Source organism: Crocodylus porosus, unplaced genomic scaffold, assembly GCF_001723895.1.
Source record: "Crocodylus porosus isolate Cpor-Errol unplaced genomic scaffold, CroPor_comp1, whole genome shotgun sequence".
Taxonomy (NCBI): Eukaryota; Metazoa; Chordata; order Crocodylia; family Crocodylidae; genus Crocodylus; species Crocodylus porosus.
This window is the reverse complement of record NW_017728937.1, coordinates 84,548-105,484: the sequence shown is the minus strand read 5'-3', so window position 1 is coordinate 105,484 and position 20,937 is coordinate 84,548. Positions and strand designations below refer to the sequence as shown.

The window sequence follows — 20,937 nt, the reverse complement described above, 5'->3', positions numbered from 1 at the left end:
ACTGTGTAGGCATCAATGCCACAGTCACCTAGTTTTTTAATGAGGATGGGGTGGGAGACGGTGTCAAAGGCCTTGCTGAAGTCCAGAAAGACTATGTCCACGGCAACACCTGCATCCAAGGTGTGACCCGGTGATTGAGTCATTTCATTCCCCAGTGTTTCTCATCTACAAAGTGGTTATAATAAGCTTTCTTTTTCTTTTCCCCCATTGGCTGTCTTACTTGTCTATTTAGATTGGATAGGTTGGAGAGCGGGGACAGTTGCCCTTTACAGACACTGGTACATGTTTGTGCTGCACCACTGGATGCTTTTAAAAGAGGTGCCAGGTGCCGCAGTGCAATATGCATCTGTTTGCATGCAACACACCGGATCTCCAGTGCATCGCAGCATGAAATGTATGTGTATAAATGCTCTATGTGTCTTGTGTAGAGCCTCTCTCAACAAAGTCCTGAACTCAGCTGAGGCCTGTGACGATCCCATCTTAATAATAAGAGGGCAGTTGCAGAGATACTTTTGATTCCATTAAATCTATATAATGGCATTGTGGATTTACACTGTGCAGGCTACTCTGAATGGACATGGCCTATGGCCAATCTTAGCATGCACAAAGAGGGAGTGCGTGTGAGGGAACTTACTCCCGAAGTAAGCTATCTCTTCTAAGGGTGTCCTCGTGGGGAATTAGTGCAGAGTAGCCTAAGCACTGTAAATTTACGTGTTTGCTTACTGCACCATAGCTTCCCTGGGTAAACAAGCCCTTCGCCTCCCTATAGCATCTGTAACTCAGGCAAGCTGTGCAAAGTAATAGCCTGTAATATTGTGTGCAGTAGCACTGATGCGAGTTTTATTATGGTTTTGTAATGTGTTACATTACAGGTCTGCAACAGGGGGTTGGACTATCTGACCTCCTGAGGTCCCGTCCAACCCTATTAATCTATGATTTTGTTGTTAGTAATAAGCAATATCCATATGGTTATGGCAGTAAAGTTAAATTACCAGAACTGTAAAGATAGTGGCAGAAGAATAGCAGGTACACATGACTGATAAAATCAGGTCACGGACAGTCTGGTAGTCTCCACTATATAAAATAAATCTACAGTGTCCAACTTGTATCCAGCAGACTGCTGCTGCTGTTAGTGGCAGTGGGGAGGCCAAGGTGTGATTAGACCAGGCTAAGAAATGATCCCTCATAGTAAGGGCTATGCTCAGAGCTGAGAACCTACCACAGTGGCTGTCTTTCATATGGAAGAGGAGAGTATCCTGCACCAGCAACCTAATACCACTAATTGTGTGAAGTCCTTTGCTTGGTGTCTCCACTCAGTTTTCTTGTTTTAAAATCTCTGATTCTGAGGTGCCATTGCTGTTATCATCATTTTTTTTTTTTTTTTTTGTCCCAAGTAATCTCTTGATTTCTGGGGCCTGTGATTTATGCCCCCCTTACCTCCCCACTAGATTTACCTTCTCATGGGGCTTTATCTACCTTCACCACGCATCAAGAGGGCTCATATTTGTCACCAGTTTTCTGGGGTTCTCTCCTGTGTTCCCCCCACCAGTACTTTTCTTTTACATGTTCATCTCCAAATTTCTGCCCGTCTCCTTGGACAATTTTTACTGATTCCCCACCCCCAACTATTTTGTCCCTTTCCCTCTCAGTGAGTGAGGTCTTCTGGGGCTTGTTCATGTCCATGAGTTTGATCCAACAGATCAGTACCCTTTGTCACTTATAAATTCCCACACCTTATGTAGCACCAATGACTTCATGGATTGCACTTTTATTTGGAGGGAATTAAGCAAGATCTGAGTTCCACAGGGCTCCAATTTTGGCTCCATCACAGAAAGGTCTGGACACAAGAGGATCCAAATACAGTTATGGTCTACATACTGTACTTCTAACATACATCTTCAGAGAGCAAAACAGATTCTCCATTGCCATAAGCATCCATATTTTGTTATTTCATGACAATGGGACTATGATCTTTGTGCAAAACTCAGCCAGCAGGAGCCAGATTTTCACAAAATAAATTGGCATACTTCATTGACTTCACTATGGTGATGCACCCAGTATGAAACCTCCTCTGGGTCTGAAGTGGTGGATTTAATTGCTGTGCCTTAATATACCCTGTAACTAAGTGTGCAGTGTGGCTCTCAGTAGCTGTGGAGCCATGACCAAGAAACTCAGTTGCCGTAAATCACTGTAGCTTCAGTGATTTACACGGTTGAGGACTTGGACCTTTGTCTTTTAATAAACTGGTTTTCCTTGTTTCTCAAGGAGGTATCCTGCTTCTGAATTGCCTCCGTTTTTGCTTACTCAAGGGCAGGGACAATAATCATGCCATTCCAACCCATGCTGCCAGCTCAGCTTTGCTGGCTGGTGCATTAAGAGATGTAGTCAAGAGTTCATTTTTTTCCTGCCAATTCCCCTACCAGCTCTGGTTGGGAAACAAGCAAGTATTTTGCACACCTTTTACTGGCAAGCCCAAAGCCCACATCTGGACTAGATGCAGGGATACATGTCGGGGCTTAATCTCCATGGGTATAAATTGTTCAAGCAGGACTGGCAGGGAGGAAAAGACAGGAAGGAAGCAAGGGGAGCAGCAAAATGAAGACATCAGATTTCAGAAAGACAGGCCTTAAGAAACTCAGGGAACTGGTTGGCAGGATTCTCTGGGAGACCAGTCTGAGAAGAAAGTTTGTTCAGGAGAGCTGGTCTTACTTTAAGACTATTGCTCCTTGTCCTGTCTGCTGTGGCCAAAGAAAATAGACTATATGCATCCTCCATCTAATGATCATTCAGGTATTTGAAGAGAAACTTCTGGAGATGACGAGCATGACAGGATCAAGCCCCAGAGGTGGCCACAACACCCCTTGGTGGCTGCACCATTCCTACCCTGCACAGACTCCTTAGGTATCCTCCCTTTCCTTTTGCCTGCACACCTTTGTTAGGATTAATTGGTTATGAAAAGGGAGGCTGCCACAGGGTCCCTGAGTGAGCCCTTGTCTTGTTACTGGTCGGTGGGTCCATCTCAAACTCTGCTGATCCCTGTCCTGTCTCTCAGGCATTAAGTGGGGTCCTCCTGGCCCCTTCTGTGTTCTAACGCACCAGTTCCCTTACGGGCTAAAATCCTGCCTTGTGGCTTAACCTCAGTATGCCCTAGACACTCCACAGCAGTCTCCTCATAGCCCCTTGTAGCCACCTCCGCTAGCTTAAACTTAAGCAAACAAAAAATAACAAGCAACTGCTTAACATAAACTATCTCCCCCTCTTGGGGTTCAAGCCCAGTGGTTCCCAAACTCTGAACGATTGAGCACCACCAATTTAAAATGATACAATCTTAAGTACCACCAGCACATTTTTGTCATATAAGGTCATTATAATAAATCTGCTAATGCACACCACTAACAGGTTGTCTGCATAGCACTGGTGGTACCTGTACCACAGATTGGGAACCACTGTTCTAGCCCAGCACAGCTGTCCTTCCTTTATTCTGATATGCAAATTATGGCTGCTAGTTTGGTTGCCATACCAGTACCCTTGCTACTCAAACAGGGCTCTGCCCTACTGTCCTATTGCTAGCCAGCTAGCCCAGCAATAGGTGCTTGCAACCTATGTGTCCCTGGCTGCTTATTCCCTTGCAGCCAGCCCATAATGAGCAGTCTTCCCTCTGACCTGGGGAGCTTCCTGCAGATGCTTCTTCCTTAAAGTAAAGGAGTCCCCAGTTCCTTGTTACAGAGGGTTTGATTAGGTGACCTCCTGAGGTCCCTTCCAACCTTACTATTCTGTGATTTTGATTGCACCCCTGTGTGGGTGTTCAGTTCAACCAAGACTTGTACTTAACATCCAAAATTGAAGTACTGTAGGATTCTGCACCCTATACAATTTCCTCAGATCTTGTCTAAAGCTGGACAAAGCAAAAAATCCTTGCACCCGTGTTACCATGATAGCTCACCTCAGCTGAACTGCAAGGGGTCCAGTTAAGTACACATTTCTACTCATGCTTAGTATATATGGAAAATGGCTACACAAATATTGAAAGACTCTGTATGCCGAAAATGAGATCAACTTTTTAACTAAATCTATTTGTACTCAAAAGTGAGTGTCCTCTGCCATTCTCTCTCTATACCTTAGTTCATATTTCTGGATGAAATTTTTTTACTGGCTTTCTACATCCTGTTTTCACTCTCATTCCTATCATTCTCCCCCCTTTCACTCCCCCTGCTGCAATTCAAAAATACAACTATCTTTGGGCTGGGAATGGGGATGAGAATTTATATTGGTTGACCTAATCATGGCCCTTGCATCTTTCCAAAACTTGGGCCCAACTCCTGTCAGGCAATTTTCTTTTGGGTTGGGATACTTCTTCTCTGCATTTCTTTGATATTGAATCTTAACAACTAGAGTTTGGTCCATCAGATACAGATCGCCTTTTTAAAATTTCACATACACGATATTTGCTGAAGACTTTCAGGGAAAGTGCCACTTTCTTTTCATCCCACTGTCTTACCTCAACAGGCTGAGAATCTCCCAGGACAAATATGTGTATCATGTTCACATCTGGGTCCTTCTTGAAGATATTGGGCTTTGCATGATGTTGGAAGTGACGGTGATTCCACCAGTTTGCTGAAGCACCCTAGGGATGGGAAGAAGGAAGAATAGTTAGTCCGCAAAAAGGCATAGTTTCTCCCTACTATGATATCCATTTCAGTGCAATTTTGATTATACCCAAACAATAGACTATCTTTTAAAATTGTTATAAATGTTAAAGAGCTACATCCTTAGTTCATATAAATCTCACTAATATAGGGGAACCGATTGAGACTGTAAAGGGGGAGATACTATGGCACTATGGGTAGAAGCTCACTCTTGTAAGGGAAGGAAGGTGTGAGAGTAGCAGGATAAGGATAAGGGAGTTCAGAAAAGCAGATTTCAGTACACTCAGGGAGCTTGTAGGGAGACTGTCTTGGGAAGATGTTTTTAAATGATGCACGAATGTAGAAGAGAGGTCAATTTCTGAAAGAGACCACATTAATGAACAACTGAAAGCCATCATGACATGGAGGAGAGAGGGGAAGCATCATATGAGACCACTGTGGCTTCCTGAGGAGCTCTCTACTCATCTGAAAATCAAGAAGGAATAGCAGCAGAAGAAGACATGAGGACACATAGTGAATGAAGAGCACAAAAGAATAGCAGGAATCTGTAGGAAAGTTAGGTCAGAAGGACAGTTAGGTACAAAACTAAATTCTTTTAACAAGGAGCTTGTTAACAAGGAGCAACTAAAATCATTTAACAGCAACAACAAATCTTCTGTGAATATATGAAGAGAATGAAGAAAACAAAGGGATACAGAGGTCCATTACCACATGTAAAAGGAGAGCAAATAAAGGACGACACAGAGAAGGCTGAGGTATCTGAGGTTGTCTTTGCTCCAGTCTTCATGAAAAAGGCAAACTGTGATCAGACACTTCATTAGCGATGATAAAGAAAGGACATGTTATAGAATAGGTAGATGACAGACGGATCAGCCAAATCTAATGAAATTCACTGTGTGCTGTTTAAGAACCTAGCTGAAGGAATATCTGAACCACTGGTCGTTATCTTCAAGAATCTGTGGAGGATGGGGAGAGGTCCCAGAAAGGCCAGGCAAATATAGCACCTACCTTTGGGTGGGGGGCGGGGAAGAGGAAAAAGGAGGTTTTCTGGAAGTTCCAAACCAGTCAGCCTAACTTTGATTCCTGGAAAGATTCTGCAACATATTATTAAGCCACCAGTTTGCAAGTACCTAGAAGATAAGGGGATTTTTTTTTTTTAAAGCAAGCAAGCCAATGTGGGCTTGTTAAATATAGATTCTGTCAAACAAATCTAATTTTCTTCCTTTGACAGGGTTACTGGACTAATGGATAAGAAGGAGGCTGCATATATTATATATCTTTAATTCAGTAAGGCTTTTAACACTGTCCTCACAATATTCTCTTAAACAAGGTAAGAAAATATGAACCTAATATAATCAATTCAAGGCAGGTGCACAGTTGTTTGAGACACTGCTCTCAGAGAATAGTTCTCTCTAACTGGGAGGGCATTTTAAATGCTTTTCTGCTTAGGTCTGCCCTATTACTGTTCAATATTTTCATTAAAGATTTGGAAGAATAGGAATCAAGAATGTGAGACCAGATGGAATGGTGTGCCCAGTTTTGAGCACTAGCCCTTACAAAAGATCACGACAAACTGGTAGAATCTAGAGGAGAAAAAGAATGACGTCAGGTTTGGAAAACATGGCACACGAAGAAGAATGCTGCGGGGGACAGAGTTATTTAAGTCACTTGCTTTGGAAAAGGCTGTTATAATAATGATGACCATTTGTTCTCTGTTGATACTATGAAAAGGGCAAGATGCAAGAATTCATAACTCAATGGTTGTGAAAAGTTAGAATAAGCTATACAAGGATGTTGTAGAATCTGCTTAATGGGAGGTATTTAAGAACAGATTTTTTGTGTATATAGTCTAGGTATACCTGACATTGCCTCATTTCAGGGTGGTAGGCTCAATGGCCTCTTGAGGACCCTTTCCATTCTTTATTTTTATGATTCTATGAATTCAGTTTAGCTGAATTAAAACATTCTATTCACTTTGTGTGCATGTGAAATCAGCCCAAACTGCACGTAATCCCTAATATTTTTAGTCTAAAAAGCAGGCAGGCAGAAACCTGTTCAGCATGGGGAGTACAAGATAAATGACATTCTTTGCTCTAAGCTCTATCATTAGTGTCATCAGGCAAGTCAATGGTAATCGTAGCAACAATGTGATGAAGGCTAATCTGTGTTGGTTTGTGTCATGGAAGAATCAAGTTGCGTGTGGGGGCCAATGACTCAATAGAAAACTGGCTAGTGAAGATTTTCCTCCCAAACTTTTAAAAGGGTCTTAATGGAAAATAAACAAGGGGGTGGGGAAGTACTGGACAGTGCCCCTAGCAGTCTTATACCCTCATTGTCTCTCCAGCTCCTGAGAAATGCAGTCCCAACCTGTCTCACTGCCAAGGAAGTTCAGGCAGGAGGCCAGCAAAGCATTTGCCTTGTGAGTGGCAAGACGCATTGTGGACCGCTGGCTTCTCATGCTGCTCCTAATCTCTTCCAAGAATTCAGAGTATACAGAGAGCCTCTTTTTCACAAAGTAGCCTTGAGTTTGGCTATGGAAAGATGATGAAGATACTTCGCTCTAATGAAGTATGTTGGAAAATGGTTGCCCCAGGACTCAGCAATAGTCCTGCAATTGGCTGTTGGAATTTCTCCATAAATGACTGACTAGCCATGAAGTAGGAGCTCTTGTTAGACTGCTGAGATAAGTTGTTTTGCATTATGCTTCCCTGGTGTTTTCTGTTCAGGATTTGTGAGTGATCATTTGTGGAGTGAATTAGGAAGGTCTGACAGTGAGAATGTTAAAGGTCCAACTGTGCCCACCCCTCATGCTAGAAGGAAATTTACTGCTCTGCTTACGATACCTAAAACTAATAGTTTATCCATGTGATGTGCTTTTATCTTTAAAGCCTGCTGATACCATTGTGCACCTGATCTCGTCCTCTGTCCTCTTTGGTATTTTGCCTGCCTTCTGCCTCATGTTTTTCTGTACTAACCAACCTGACCTGGAGAAGCAATTTCTTTTAGAACGCACTCTACCAGCTCATGTAACCTTATTCATATGAATGAAGCTCTACCTCTAGTCCTTTTGCATACTCTAGAAATAAATGGAGCCCTAGTGGGAAATGCCCTTCCTCCTCTCTCTGTAAAAGTATGTTAAGAAACAGTCAAACAATGTGTGTGCTGGTTGCAAACTAATAAAAAACTTCTGGCAGATACTTTCTTTGCTGGATACTAAGGAGGGCAGTGGAAGGGTATGGCCACATGCTATGGAAAGGCAGTATTGTTGCAACTCCAGGAGGCTGCTTGTTACTGCACTTGCCAGTAGATGAAACCCTATGTTGGGAAACACAAGCTATTTCTTAGTGCTGTCATAATTATTGCTAGTGGTTGCAGTCCAAGCCTGTGCAACCAAATAGGCAATTGACAATATGTACCATTTCCTTGTTTCCTACAAGACCTCCCCTTTCCAGGAACATATGCTAGATCAGTGATCCTTAACCATGGTGCCTTGGAACAAAAGAAACCCAGAAGTTTTGACCAGGAATCCATAGTGTTAAAAATGTTCTGCGCTTTTGTGGCCTTTCAGAGTTCTTTGCAACTTAAAAATGGCTCTTGTCTTTTTCTGCAATCAAAAATGAGTGAAAACAAAGAGCCAGCATTTTCTGAGGAGTGCCTTGAGTTTAAGGCGGGGGGTTGCCTTGACTCTAGAAAGGTTGAGAACAACTGTTCTACACAGCTGTATTGCACAGAACTCTGCATTGAACCTTATTGAGTTTGTGAGTGTAAATCAAGTAGTTCCACTGAAGTCACTGGGAGTATAGCTGCTAAAGCTATAGTTGCTGGGACTATAGCTGTAAGTTGCTAAAGTCCTGGATTCACATCTGATCTTTGCTCCAGCTTCACAGGGAATCGGTAGCAAATTCATCTTCCCTGTGTGGGTTTATTGCTTTTCCATCTAAAGCATGTGACAAGGGACTGATAAGATCCCCAGACTTCTCCACTGCAATTGTCTCCTTAGCACAGAGTGTACCATCTTCCTTTACCTTCAGGTGCCCAATCACAAACTTGTGGACTATGTGGTTCCATACAGACTTCTTAAAGACAGAGAGGTGACCAAAGTCATGTTGCAGCCACCCAGCCTGGGCCTGGGGAAGAAAAGAAACAGGTCACAGGGTGGCTAGAACGCAAAGGCAGGCAAGATATAGAGTGGAAGGCAAGTACTGTGTGTGTCAACATGATGGTGTGTATGGTCCTACCAAAAGCAAAGGTATGGAAGAGGAGATGAATTTCTACGCTTGCTACAGGGGTTACTGGATCCAGGAGAGAGGGACATGGGAGAAAAAGGTGTTCAGGGAGCATGAACATTATGTGGTGAGGGGGTGATTGGTCTTGGAATGTGCTTCTAAAGGGAGTTTGGTACTAATCTTGGCAGGAAAGGCTCTGAACAACTGGATGCATGGATGGGTCAGCTTTCACAGAAGCACGTGCAAGTTGACTACCTAGGACCCACTACTTCTCACCTGGGAGGTTGCAAGGATGCAGGAAAGGATAAAAGTTGTGATCCAGCCGGTGCCATAATATGAAATCATTAACAAAGCCAAAGCTTCCATAATCAAGATATGACAGAGGTAAAGTGAGAAGAATACAGGATCTGCTTTGAACAAGTTCATTTCTTCTGCTGTCTTCCTCAAGGCTCGGAAATCCTCCACCAGCTGAGACTATGAAAAGGAAATGCAAAACAAAACATTCACTGTCTATACAGGTCTGATTTTTTCCCATGAAGCTTTGGGCTTCAACTCTAATGCCCCCATCACTGTTTTGGAACAATAAAGTCTACATACTCAGGCAGTTGTCAGCTGTTTCTCCAGGAATGTGATCCTATTCTCTCACCTTCTAAGATTAATTTTGCCTCCTTGACCTACTCTTTTTGAAACAGGAAGGAGTTTAAGTCCAGATTCTTAGCTGGTGTAAGTCATCTGAGCCATACTGAAGAAATAAAGCTACATAAGTTTATACCAGGGATTTAAATCTCATTTTGACCACATGGTATGGCCAGCCTGTAGGCCAGGAATGAGGGGCTACCCACAAGGCTGAAAATATGATGGCAGTAGCTCCCAGAGTTGTGGGAGCCAAAGCTCTTGCAGCCACCAAATTTCTAGCCCCATGGACAGACCCACAGGACAGGTGACATGGCTCTGTGCTCTGGATCCATTCCTGTGGGAGTCCTGTGGGCTGTATGATCAGGAGGCAACAAGGCAGGCCCTGTGAGGAAAGGCTGCGGGACCTGAACCTGTTCGGCCTCCAGAACAGAAGTCTGAGAGGGGATCTGGTGACCATCTATAAACTGGCCAAGGGGGACCAGCAGACAACGGGAGAGTCCCTGTTCCTCCAAGCACTACCAGGAGTAACAAGGAATAACAGCCATAAGTTGACTGAGAATAGATTCAGGCTAGGTATCAGGAGGCGCTACTTCACAGTCAGGGTGGCTAGGAGCTGGAATCAACTTCCAAGGGAAGTGGTGCTCACTCCTATCCTGGGAGTCTTCAAAAGGAGGCTAGACTGACGCCTAGCCGGGGTCATTTGACCCCAGTACTCTTTCCTGCCCATGGCAGGGGGTCAGACTTGATGATTTGCTCAGGTCCCTTCCGACCCTACCATCTATGAAACTATAAACTTGGCAGTGGGACAATCACTGGCAGTATTAATTGGGAGCTGGGAGCTTTAGTGATTAACACTACTACTACTGCTGCCATTGAATTTCCAGCACTGTGAGGAGCCCTGCACACCAGATGACAGCTTTATCGATAATATCTTTACCATGCCTGACTTGCATGAACCAAAGATTTAGCCTATTTTCTTTTTCCCTGAAATTACAATTCAGTCCATTCACCTATCCACAGCCCTGAAGCTCTGCTGTTGTGCGAGTGTTGCATCTAAAGCAGCCATTTTCTCTTTTTGACTGGTCAGTTGCTGTGTGTAGTCATTTATGAAGGTTAATGTAATCACCCCCTGTTGTTGATGATGAAAGTATATATTAAATTCCGTCATCTAAAGAACAATAGAGATGAGGAAGGATTTCACTTTAGAAAGCAGCCAGGCAGCACACAACATTTGAATAATGAATGAATGGAACATTTGGTAGGTGTATAGCACTGGTCCCATGATGTGAAACAAATGAGAGGACAGCTCTGCAGCTTTATAAGCACAGTACTCAGCCCAAACCGTTTTTGTTTGCTTTCTCCCATTGGCATTTCATCCCCATGCCACATGTGCCATCAACATGGCTACTCTTTTGAACTACTTCTTCATCTGAGGGCTCAGCAGAAGCTGATCTGAATTTTGGAGTAGAATTTCCTTGGGGTGAGCCGTCTAAAGGATGTTATGGAGCAGACTGTAGAAGGGACAGGTGGCAAGCAGTATCCATGTCATTATTTTGCAGCCCTTTTATCCATAGCAAAAAAACCAACAAGCTCTATGAATGACTGGCAGAACCAGGACATCAGAATATGAACAGCAAGACTATTGATTAGAGATGTGTCCCAGCCCCAAAGACTGGAACCAGATCTAGCCTAATCTTGATTCTTTTCCCTTTCATTTTATGGGCATTGCAATCTGGGTGCTAAGGGCTAGACTTGCCTGACTGTTACAGAAAGAAGTTGAGCTGCACAAGTGTAGCTACTGAAGAAACTGCAGGAATAGAACAGGAAGGCCTGTTGCAAGTATGGTATCTTCGTACTTGTCAACACTGGAACATACACAGAGGTGTCTTGAATGTGAGTGTCTTTTCCCCAGGTTTCTGTGCTCTCTGGAGCTGCTTATAGTGAGGCAGACTTGTGCATTGTGTATAACAGCACTGGACACAGGAACTTGGAGGGTGGCTTGATAATTAAGATGGAATGGGCAGATTATGGATTCCTGTCTAGCAGAAAACCCCTAACTGAGAGCTACTCACATTTTTATCTCGATCCTGGCTGGGTTCTCCTGGGGCAAGCTCTCCAATAAGTAATGGCTTGAGAAACTTCTGCACAAAGCTGGGATTGATGTGAAAGGCCCAGAAAGCATCCTGGGGAAGAAACACAGGTAAATAAACAAGATTCAATAGCAGCTATTGGCCATTTCACACTGGTTCATTCCTTTCTGTCTCCTGCAGTACCCTCCTCCACACCATTTTCCCATACTTATTCGGCAGTAGTATAATGGTATTGGCAGTAGCATAATGAAGGGGGGAAGGGGGGATGACTACAGCAACAGCCTCAGGTTATAACCCCAGAAGGGAAGGGGGTATGTGAAAAAATAGAAGCAGCTGCATTGCAGGACTTGCTGCTGCTGTGCCACCATCATCACAGGCAGTGATGTCACATTACACCATTGACCATTGGCTCAATTGCAACCCCACAGTACACAATTCTTCTCAATGCTGTGCTTCCAGGTCAAGAAGATAACTGCAATGTTAGTCATCTAAAGATGCTGATAGAAATCTGTCTTGTGGGATTTCCCAATAGGAATTAGGTACCTCATTGTTTGCTTTGAATGGAAATTAGGTACTTATGAAAATCCCAAGGGGTGCTCACTGATTTTAGGCATCTCTACCAGTAGGTGCCTAAATACCTTTCAAAATCTTGCCTTAAGGACTTGTGGCATTGCACTGCATTCAACAAAAGGTTCTCCCCCCTCCCCTGCAAGATCAAGTTTGCTGGCCAGAGACTCTCTGGCGCAATCCTAAAGCTTTTGCTTTTGATGGGTTGTAAACTAGTATGGTATCAAACCAAACACCAGAACTAGCAATGGCTACATTCATAAGTGTGTCTGAAAGCAGTGAAATTTTACCATTGGGAAAGCTAGTTCCTTTATAACCAACATATTATAAATTACAATGGATTGCTAACTGATCAAGAAAGATTGGTTACACTTACTGGTATATTCTATTGTAGAACTGCTGACTCCCAATAATCGCTTAGAAAACTCCATATGCTTTTCGTGTTTACTGTGTGTCTGGAAGGACCCAGATGTCCTGATTTGAGAAATATTTTGCAAGGTATATGTTGAGGCCTTAGATGTCAGGGAGAAAAGGCTGAGTCTGCCAGATTTATGTAGGGGACTTCCCTGGTATATAGCCAATACCCTTCTCTGTTCCTTGATAAGATTTGAACTAACTTCTCCCTCATCTCATGCTTCCTCCTACATATCTTCCAGCACCAAGATCCCACAGAGTCCTAGCAGGGAGAAGGACTGATACCTCCAAAGGTATTTTGCAGTTGTTCATAATCTCCCTTCTTTCCACCAGTCAGACTGTGGTCCAGAAAGGTGGTGCTGGTCCAGAATGATGGGGAGATTTTCATAAAAGTTACTCCATCCCTGCTCTTTCTTCCGTGAATCCCAGAACTATGTAGTAGCCGAATCTTTCCAGAACTTGCAAGTGAATTTTAGTTGTTCCCCATGATCCCAAGAGCTTCTATTACAAAGAGTCCCATCAGAGACTTGCTTATCTATTCAAATTGCCAAATTCCCAATCTACAATGTCTCCCGTGGCTTTAGAACTCAAAAGGGGATTCTGGGCATTATTCTTGTTGGGTTTTTTTTTCCCCTGATGCTGTATGCTGCATACAAGGTTCCCTCCAAGCTGTGCATGTGCATGGCTGCACATGCTTTAAAATAATGCCGCATACCTGCCTGGAGAGGTGCATCATAAAAGTGACACTAGAAGAGGCATGGTGGAGGCACCAGGGCTGGCACAGGGCACTTACCGGAGGTAAGCTCAGGCAGCGGCTCCTCCCCAAGGCCATGTGTCTCCTTCCCAGCCCCGATGCCATGTGTCTCCTCACTCTCACAAGCATGGTGAGGTAGGACTGGGGGCTGGCGTAGGCTCTTCTGGCGCTGGGATACTGCTCTGCTCCCCAGCCCTGATGCTACATGCCTCCTCGCTCCTGGAGGCAAGGAGGGGGCTGGGGCTGGGAAACTGCTCTGCTCCCAGAGGCAATGCAGGGGCTGGGGGCTGGTGCGGGCTCTGCCAGTGCCAGGAAGCTGCTCTGCTCCCCAGCCCTGATGCCATGTGCCTCCTCACTCCCAAAGCTGAGGTGGGGGCTGGGGCCTGGAAACCTCTCTGCTCTGGGAGGCGATGCTGGGGCTGGGGACTGGCACAGGCACTGGGAAACTGCTCCACTCCCCAGCCCCAATGCCATGTGCCTCCTTGCTCCTGGAGGCGGGGGCTAGGGGTACCACCAGTTTTTTTGCCATTTTTTAGCCATTTAGCAGTTTGTCGTTATTGTCACTAGTTTATGCATTTGAATTTAAAGTATTAAAGAGAAAAAGAAGCTGAAAATGGTGTTTTTATCAGAAGAATCCTAAACTGTGTAATCTTGAATTTGGGAGTTCTAGTTACAGCTGTGTCTAAGGGCAGAGGCAGACAAAGTGGTTTGGGTGCTGTGGGGCAGACCGAAGCGGCGTGATCATAGACCGCCACATCTTAAAGGGAGCATTGGCTGCACAGTGTTTCTGCCCATTGCCAGTATGACAGCTTTCACTTGTCACACAGACAGGCTAGTGAATGTGGCCACCATGCCACCTAGCACAAGAGGGCTAACATTTTCAAGGGAATCAAAAGGGAGGAAAATTTAGAGACAGTTAGTTGCCTGACCCCCTTAGAGTCCCAGGATAATACCACCCCATGCTGCCACAACCCTTTTCATCCATGAAACTCAAAGCATTCACTTAAATATGTTTTGCAATTTTAATAATGTTACTCATTTTGCACAAACCAAGGCACAGAGAAGTGCCCTTCCATGGTATAAAAGCTAGGAATAGGACTCAGAAGTACCCACCTATTTTCTAAACACAAAGTCCAGATTTTCATGTGCTTGCTCTCTGTAGCTGACCTACCTGGGTGCTGAGCTCTTTAGAAAATCTAGGTCTGACTCTAGGTGCTGAATCCTGAATAGTCTAGGCAGGGTCCAAAGCTCAATGGAGTCAATGGGAGCTTTTCAAATGACCTTCTTCCTTCCTTCCTCATGTTTTTGTGTGACAAGGTATTTAGCATAATTTGCAGATTCACTGGAATGTCAGGGCTATGCTGTAAGCACTTCTGTTCTGGCCTTGAACTTGTGATCTCTGTGCTGGCAACCATGTGTCTTAGTGCCCACACCACTGTAGCCCCCTTCAAATTACTCTAATTAGGACTTTGCATTGCACCCTAAGACTGCATTCTGCCCAAGAAACATTTGCTGACAGAAAGGGATGAGATGAAGAAGGAAGGGGGGAGACAATCCCAGTCATTTAACTTGAGGTTCAAGAAATGCAGGAAGAAGCCATGTCCTTCTGATATATGAGAAGTAAAGGCTAGAACAGGGACAGAGGAGGACAGAAACCAGGTACAGTTACTAGAAGAAAAGAAAAAGTGTAGGGAATAATTCAGAGGTTAAGAAAGCTGTACAATGCTAGCATCTTAGCAGGGAAAGAGGTAAACATCCAGCAGCCTAAGAGAACTGAGGGAAGCAGGACACAGTGCTGAATAAATCTGACTTACAAAATGCACATTTTTTGTAGCATTTGGATTTTCCAGTTAGCTGTGGGAGCATCTTGACACCTCATTACCTCAGCGAGGGAATGAAAACCTCTCTTCTTAATGGGCAGCTTGCAATTGGGTGTTGAAAAAAAATACCCTTTTGGAATCAAGTGGGGAATAAAGGGAAAGCCTGTTACTGTAGCAGATTATTTGCAGTGAGACTGGGTCTGTTTATGCCTTTGTAACATAAGGGGCTGGCCTTGGTTTAAATCATCACTATAATCCTCTCATGTAGACAAGGAAAGCTGTGATTTAGACTGGCAGAGCTTACTTGGATATCAAATAAGAGTGAGTCCTGCTGATTCCAGCTACAGCTTGCCTGGCATGTATTTGAGAGTTAACACAGCTACACTAATGGCTGAAACTGGGACAACCTCCCAGGGCACACTGGGAATGGTTTGGAGCTCTTCTCCTTTTCTCTGCCCCGGGTCAAAGACACCTTGTCTTGAGTCTCTAAGTTTACCTACTTATATATCTGCAAACGTACTTGTATGGCCTCCCTCACTACAGTATGTGTTCTTCACACTCTTTAATGCATTTATTCTTGCAATACCTCTATGAGGTAGGGAAGAGCTATGATTACCATTGCATATAGAGGATATTGAGGTATGGAGAAGCCGAGTGACTTTTTCTAAAGTCAAACATAAAAGCTGTAGCAGAGTGGGGACTTGAAACCAGATCTCCCCAGTTAACGTGGTAAACCCTCACAATAAGCTAATACCCCCAGAATTTAATGGAAAAAACCTGGTTACCTGAATTCGATTCCTTTCAGATACTGGCTAAAACGCTTACCTAAATAGAAAATCTCACTTGTTAGATGTCAGCTTTCAGACCTGTTGCCACAGCAAATTCATAAAATAGACCTCCTCCTCCTCATTTGTGTTTAAAGCACACTCCTGGTCCCTTCATCGGGGATTGGGAGTGGGGTGGAGGAGGCAGGGGACAAATGAAGCTTGTCTAACCAACGGCAGTCTATCTATACCTTTCCAAGGCTATAGGCATTTTCTTATTTGCAAAGGGCCAGGTTCCTATTCAGGTGCCTTTGAGGCCCTGGATGTGAGGGAGAACGAAGACCAAGTCTGCCAAATTTATGCGAGGGTCTGCCTTCCCTGTCAGTGCACATCACTGTGTCACCGTGTAGCAAATAATCATGGAGGGATATGCATGGGAGAAAGGGTGTGAAAAGAATTAATGTTTGCGATGGATATCCAAGGATCCTTGCTGCCCGGTCAGTGACTCAGAGCAAAGATCCTGGGGAAAGACAAGAGAGAGGGCCTGGACCACAAGGGAAATGAGACATTGCCAGATGTGTATCATTTATACCATGAACTAGTGGAATTAGTGTGTCTTCTGAGGAATGCTCTGGTCTCATCCTGATTACACCCTTGGAGTGGTCTGCTGAGCCACTTGATGTTAATGGAGGGGCAGCTCAGAGAAGCAGTTTCTGCCTGCCTCTTGGAAGGTATTTTCATCCACTTGTATTTAGCCTGGTGATTCCTTCTCTACTTCCTTAACATGCACTTCCTAAATACATTGTGAGTATTTCATAATGTATCTTGGGAAAGATACTTTCCCTCCATCTCTGCTCTGGATCCTTCTTTGGGTCTTGGAGGGGCTTTGAAACTTTGAGCAATGTCTGATTGTTTCATGCTTCTACGAGAGGGAAGGGAAAGGAGCTGAAACTGTTTAGAAATACAAGTACACACGTGCACAGTATCAGAACAAAAGGGTTTCTCTCTAGTTTCATTTTGACCTTGCACCTCCCCACTACCCTAGCACATGTCTCAAAGGAGACCCCAGCAGGTGGGTTCATTGAGTCCTTCTATTCAAGGATGGCTGATAAAGAGTAGGCATGTCACTGACATATGCGGTGGGGAATGTTTCAGTATGCTGCCATGGAAGCATGAAGAATGCCATCTCCTGAATATTTAATACTGAGTTTCTCTCTCAACAAGATAAAGATGATGACAGAGTTGCCCTTTCATTAGATATACCTCTTACATGTGCAATTTCTTTTAGGGTAGGAGGTCATGAGTTCAGGTCCTATACTGGGATTGTAGGGCACCCTCTATGCCTTACATAAGGAAAGGTGGGGTAGAAGATGGACTCTGAGAAGTGATGAGGTATTTGGATATACTACAGCCAGGTCTGGACTGCCTGACACCAGTGAGATGTCCAGTAAGGTTGAAGGTTCATGGCAGTGTGAACAAGTCAGCGGGAGTGAGGGAAAGGGTTGTCCTGATCTCTGTCAGTTAAGCAATTTTTAATCTCCAGAGATGGGGGTTGTAGCCTGTGTGTAACCTGTGATGCATGTGAAGGCACTATTGGTGTGCGTCGCCGTAGTGCAGCCTATGATGGACATTTAGGTGTTAATTTTGTGAGTGCCCTAAGGGCTGATATTTTATAAGAACAGGAAATAAGATTTGCATTTCAGACTTATGGGGGGTTTTTTTTGCAGGGTGGTGGTGGGGGGGAGCATTGTTGCTACCGCTTCCATGTTCCCACTGGACCACAATTTCCTGGAGCACAAAACAAAAAGCTGTCATTTTTCTTGGCATCATTTTCCAGCTGAATGAGGTTATTTTGTAATCATACATTTCTTTTAAAATAGGAAAGTTGTAAAGCAAATGCTTCTTCAAATCCCTTTGACCAGCACAGCTTAGGAGAAAGGGGACCTAAATCTTGGGCTACATTTAAATCGTTCGCTCTCCTTCTGTGCTTGTTTCTCTGAAAACTGTGGAATGGGTTGTAGTGGGGGAGAAACAGCCCCGCGGTGGAGCCACAAATGTACATCAAGATCTTTCTCTCAGAGTGACAAGAAGGCCAAATGCACTTGGATTTACAGCTGCAGGTATTTGAACCAAATTCTCCTATCTTTTACACATGTACAGCCCCTCTGATTTCGGTGGGTGCGCATTAATGCACCTGCAAGGAGAATTTTGACCATTTATTCCCCTAAGAGACTGTGATGGAAGGAGATAACGCAGCAAGGCACATCACAGTGTTTTAAGGAAAATATTCAGTAATAACCTCAGAGCCAGTGACTGGCAGCAAGTACAGATTGGTGGATAGCCAGGTGTTTGTAATTCATGCAAATTCTGTCACATCTACCATTCCTTTCTGCAAAGGAGCTCACAAATCATGGTAACTGAATGGTTGTCCTTTCTTGCTCCTTGTCATCTCCAGTGTTCATAATCTCTGAAGAGCTACAGTGCAGCATAATTATTATTAAAGGTGGACTGATGCCCTCCTCTGAGCACATGCTCTGACTGCAATTTTGGAGACAGTGGCTTGGGAAAAGCCAGACTACAGCCAACAGAGGGATAATAGATGTGTTCCTTTTAGTTCTCATTTTTCAGAGAGGCACTGAAATGTGAGACAGTACTGAGGAAACCAACTGTTAACTGCAAGAAGCAGCTGTGCGCAGTGGCAGCAGCCAAGGGAGAAATGGATACTTTTCTTCCAAACCTGTGGTAGAAACCTCTGGAGGATTCCCTCCTGGGGAACCACAAAACAGCTCCTGCTGCTCCACCTCTGCAGCTTGCCATCCGCACAAAAGCCTCTTTGGATTATAGGAACCCATTTCAACCAGGAGAGATCCTTGATCGTAACACTGAAGCAACTAGCAGCATCTTACAAACAGAAACAAAGTGGGAAACAAGATGTGCCTGGCAATCTTTGAAGAGCAAATCTCCAGAGCCAGATGGTCAGCTCCTGTCCATTACCATCGATCATTGGATTTAAAAGAGGCATAGATTACTTGGATTCAAGAGTGCTATATGCTAATTTATACCAACATCTCTCCCCCTTATCCCCCCTCCATTTTTTTTTTTTTTTTGCATCCTGGAGCTAAAGCTCCCAAATAGATCAGTTGTAAGTAAAGCAGGTGTTAGGCAGGGAGACAGCGAGACAGCAGCACAAAGAGTAAATCCCTGCGGGGACCCCAGCCTCAGTGTCTCCGCTGGAGAGAGCCCAGCGCAGCTGTCCTTACCGTGGCATCCTCGCCAGCATAGTGGCTGATCACGCGGTGGCCCCCAGGGTGCCTCCTCACCCAGTTGGTGATGTTGTAGACCTTCCTGTCGATCACCAGCCACTTGTCTGTCTTCAGGTTGTGCTTCTGGATCTCCTCCCAGCTGTAGAAGCGGATCTGGGCCTCATGCTCCCCCGTCTCCTCGCCTTTCTCCCCCCCTTTCCCCATGGGCCGGCCTTGCCTTGGCCAGAAGCAGACACTGCCCGGTCCCTGGCTGCACCCCCGCTCTGGCCTGCAAGGGAGGAGGGTTTCCTTCCTGGGTGAGCTCAGCTGATCCCCGGTTCTCTCCCTTTGCCTTCTCTCATGTCGTTCCTCCCTCCTCCTCTTTGTCTCTGCTCCCCTCTCCCCCCTGCCGGCTGGGCGGCCGCCCCTCTCCGCTGCCTGCTCGGAAGTGCCCTCTAGGCGGCTCTTGCCGGCACTTACGGACTTTCCCCTCTCGTGCAACCCTGCCCGGGGGGAACCTCAGCCTCCCATCCTCCTCCATTCAGTACTGATGGGGTTTCCACAGTGATCAGCAGAGCTCCTGCGCCAATCCCGGCTCTCCCCCAGCAGCGCTGTGCTCTCCCATTGGCCGGCGCTGATCTTTCGAAGGGAAGCAGGCTGGAGTCCAGCAGAGCCTAAAGAAGCCTTGACATTGTATCCCACTGGGACTGGGGCCAGGGGGGCAGCAGGAGGGGGCATCTGGGAATTAAGGTAGCAAAAAAAAAAAAAAAAAAGGGGGGGGGGTGCTCCCCTCTCTCTCTCTTTCTGCTCCTTTGTGCATTTGGGCTCAAACTGTAAAAAAAAAAAAAAAAAAATGCCATTTCAATCCTGCCACCTCTTTTCTTAATTAGTCTCCTTGTAGAAAGGAGAGATTTGTATTATGACTGAAATTAGCATCATGTGCTCTATGTTTGTCCTGTTGAGTTATGGCGGTGATCACCAGAGATCCTCCTTTTCGCTGACTAAAACCAAAAAACACCCCCCTCAATTTTTGGTGTAACCCTCTCCCAACCCTGAATCCACATTTTTTCCAGGATTCAAATGCAGCAGCACTATAAAAAAGTAACCTCAGATCCACATTTTTCCAGGATTAAGGTGAAATACCACTATATATATGAGTGGTGTTACATCTGAATCATGGACAAATGTGGATTTGGGTTACTTCTTTAAAACCGAAAATTGGGGTTTTTTTTGTGGTGTTGCATTTGAACCATGGGAAAATGTGGATTTGAGGTTACTTTTTTATAGTGGTAACCCCAAATCCACATCTTTCCGTGAGTCAAATGAAACACCACTATATATAAGAGTGGTGTTGTATTTGAATCATGGACAAATGTGGATTTGGCGTTACTTCTTTAAAACCGAAAATTGGGGATATTTTTGTGGTGTTACATTTGAACCATGGGAAAATGTGGATTTGACATTACTTTTTAAAAATTCCCAACACTGTTCTCAGCCCCGTGCCCTGATCGCTGAAATAACTGCAGGAGAGGGGCACAGGGGCAAGGTCAAAAAATCCAATGCATATACATATATACACATGTATTAGAGGTGTTTCACTTTGATCATGGAAAAATGTGGATTTTGGGTTACTTTTTTGAACCTGAAAATTGGGGATTTACACAGATTCACACAGACTCATGGAAGTTTAGGGCTGGAAGGGAGCTTGTGAGATCATGGGTTCCAGCCACCCCTGCTCTGGGCAGGAAAAACTGCAAAGGTCATATAACCCCCCAAGG

The 20,937-nt window shown here is 44.7% G+C and overlaps 1 protein-coding gene across 2 annotated transcripts in view; it reads right to left on the bottom strand.

The window, feature by feature from the left end:
• The window catches only part of LOC109318131 (fatty acid desaturase 2-like), a 40,210-nt gene extending 20,525 nt beyond the window's left edge, over positions 1-19,685 (bottom strand). The window contains exons 1-5 of one of the 2 annotated variants that reach the window (XM_019547172.1): positions 19,178-19,683; positions 11,581-11,691; positions 9,149-9,346; positions 8,672-8,773; positions 4,499-4,624 (exon numbers count right to left, since the gene is read on the bottom strand). In XM_019547172.1, the coding sequence (XP_019402717.1) occupies positions 4,499-4,624; positions 8,672-8,773; positions 9,149-9,346; positions 11,581-11,691; positions 19,178-19,384 (744 nt within the window). In that variant the 5' untranslated portion in view covers positions 19,385-19,683. Of the gene's footprint in view, positions 1-4,498; positions 4,625-8,671; positions 8,774-9,148; positions 9,347-11,580; positions 11,692-19,177 lie in introns of both variants that reach the window. The other variant, XM_019547173.1, reaches the window with a different exon arrangement.
• Positions 19,686-20,937: the final 1,252 nt, after the last annotated feature.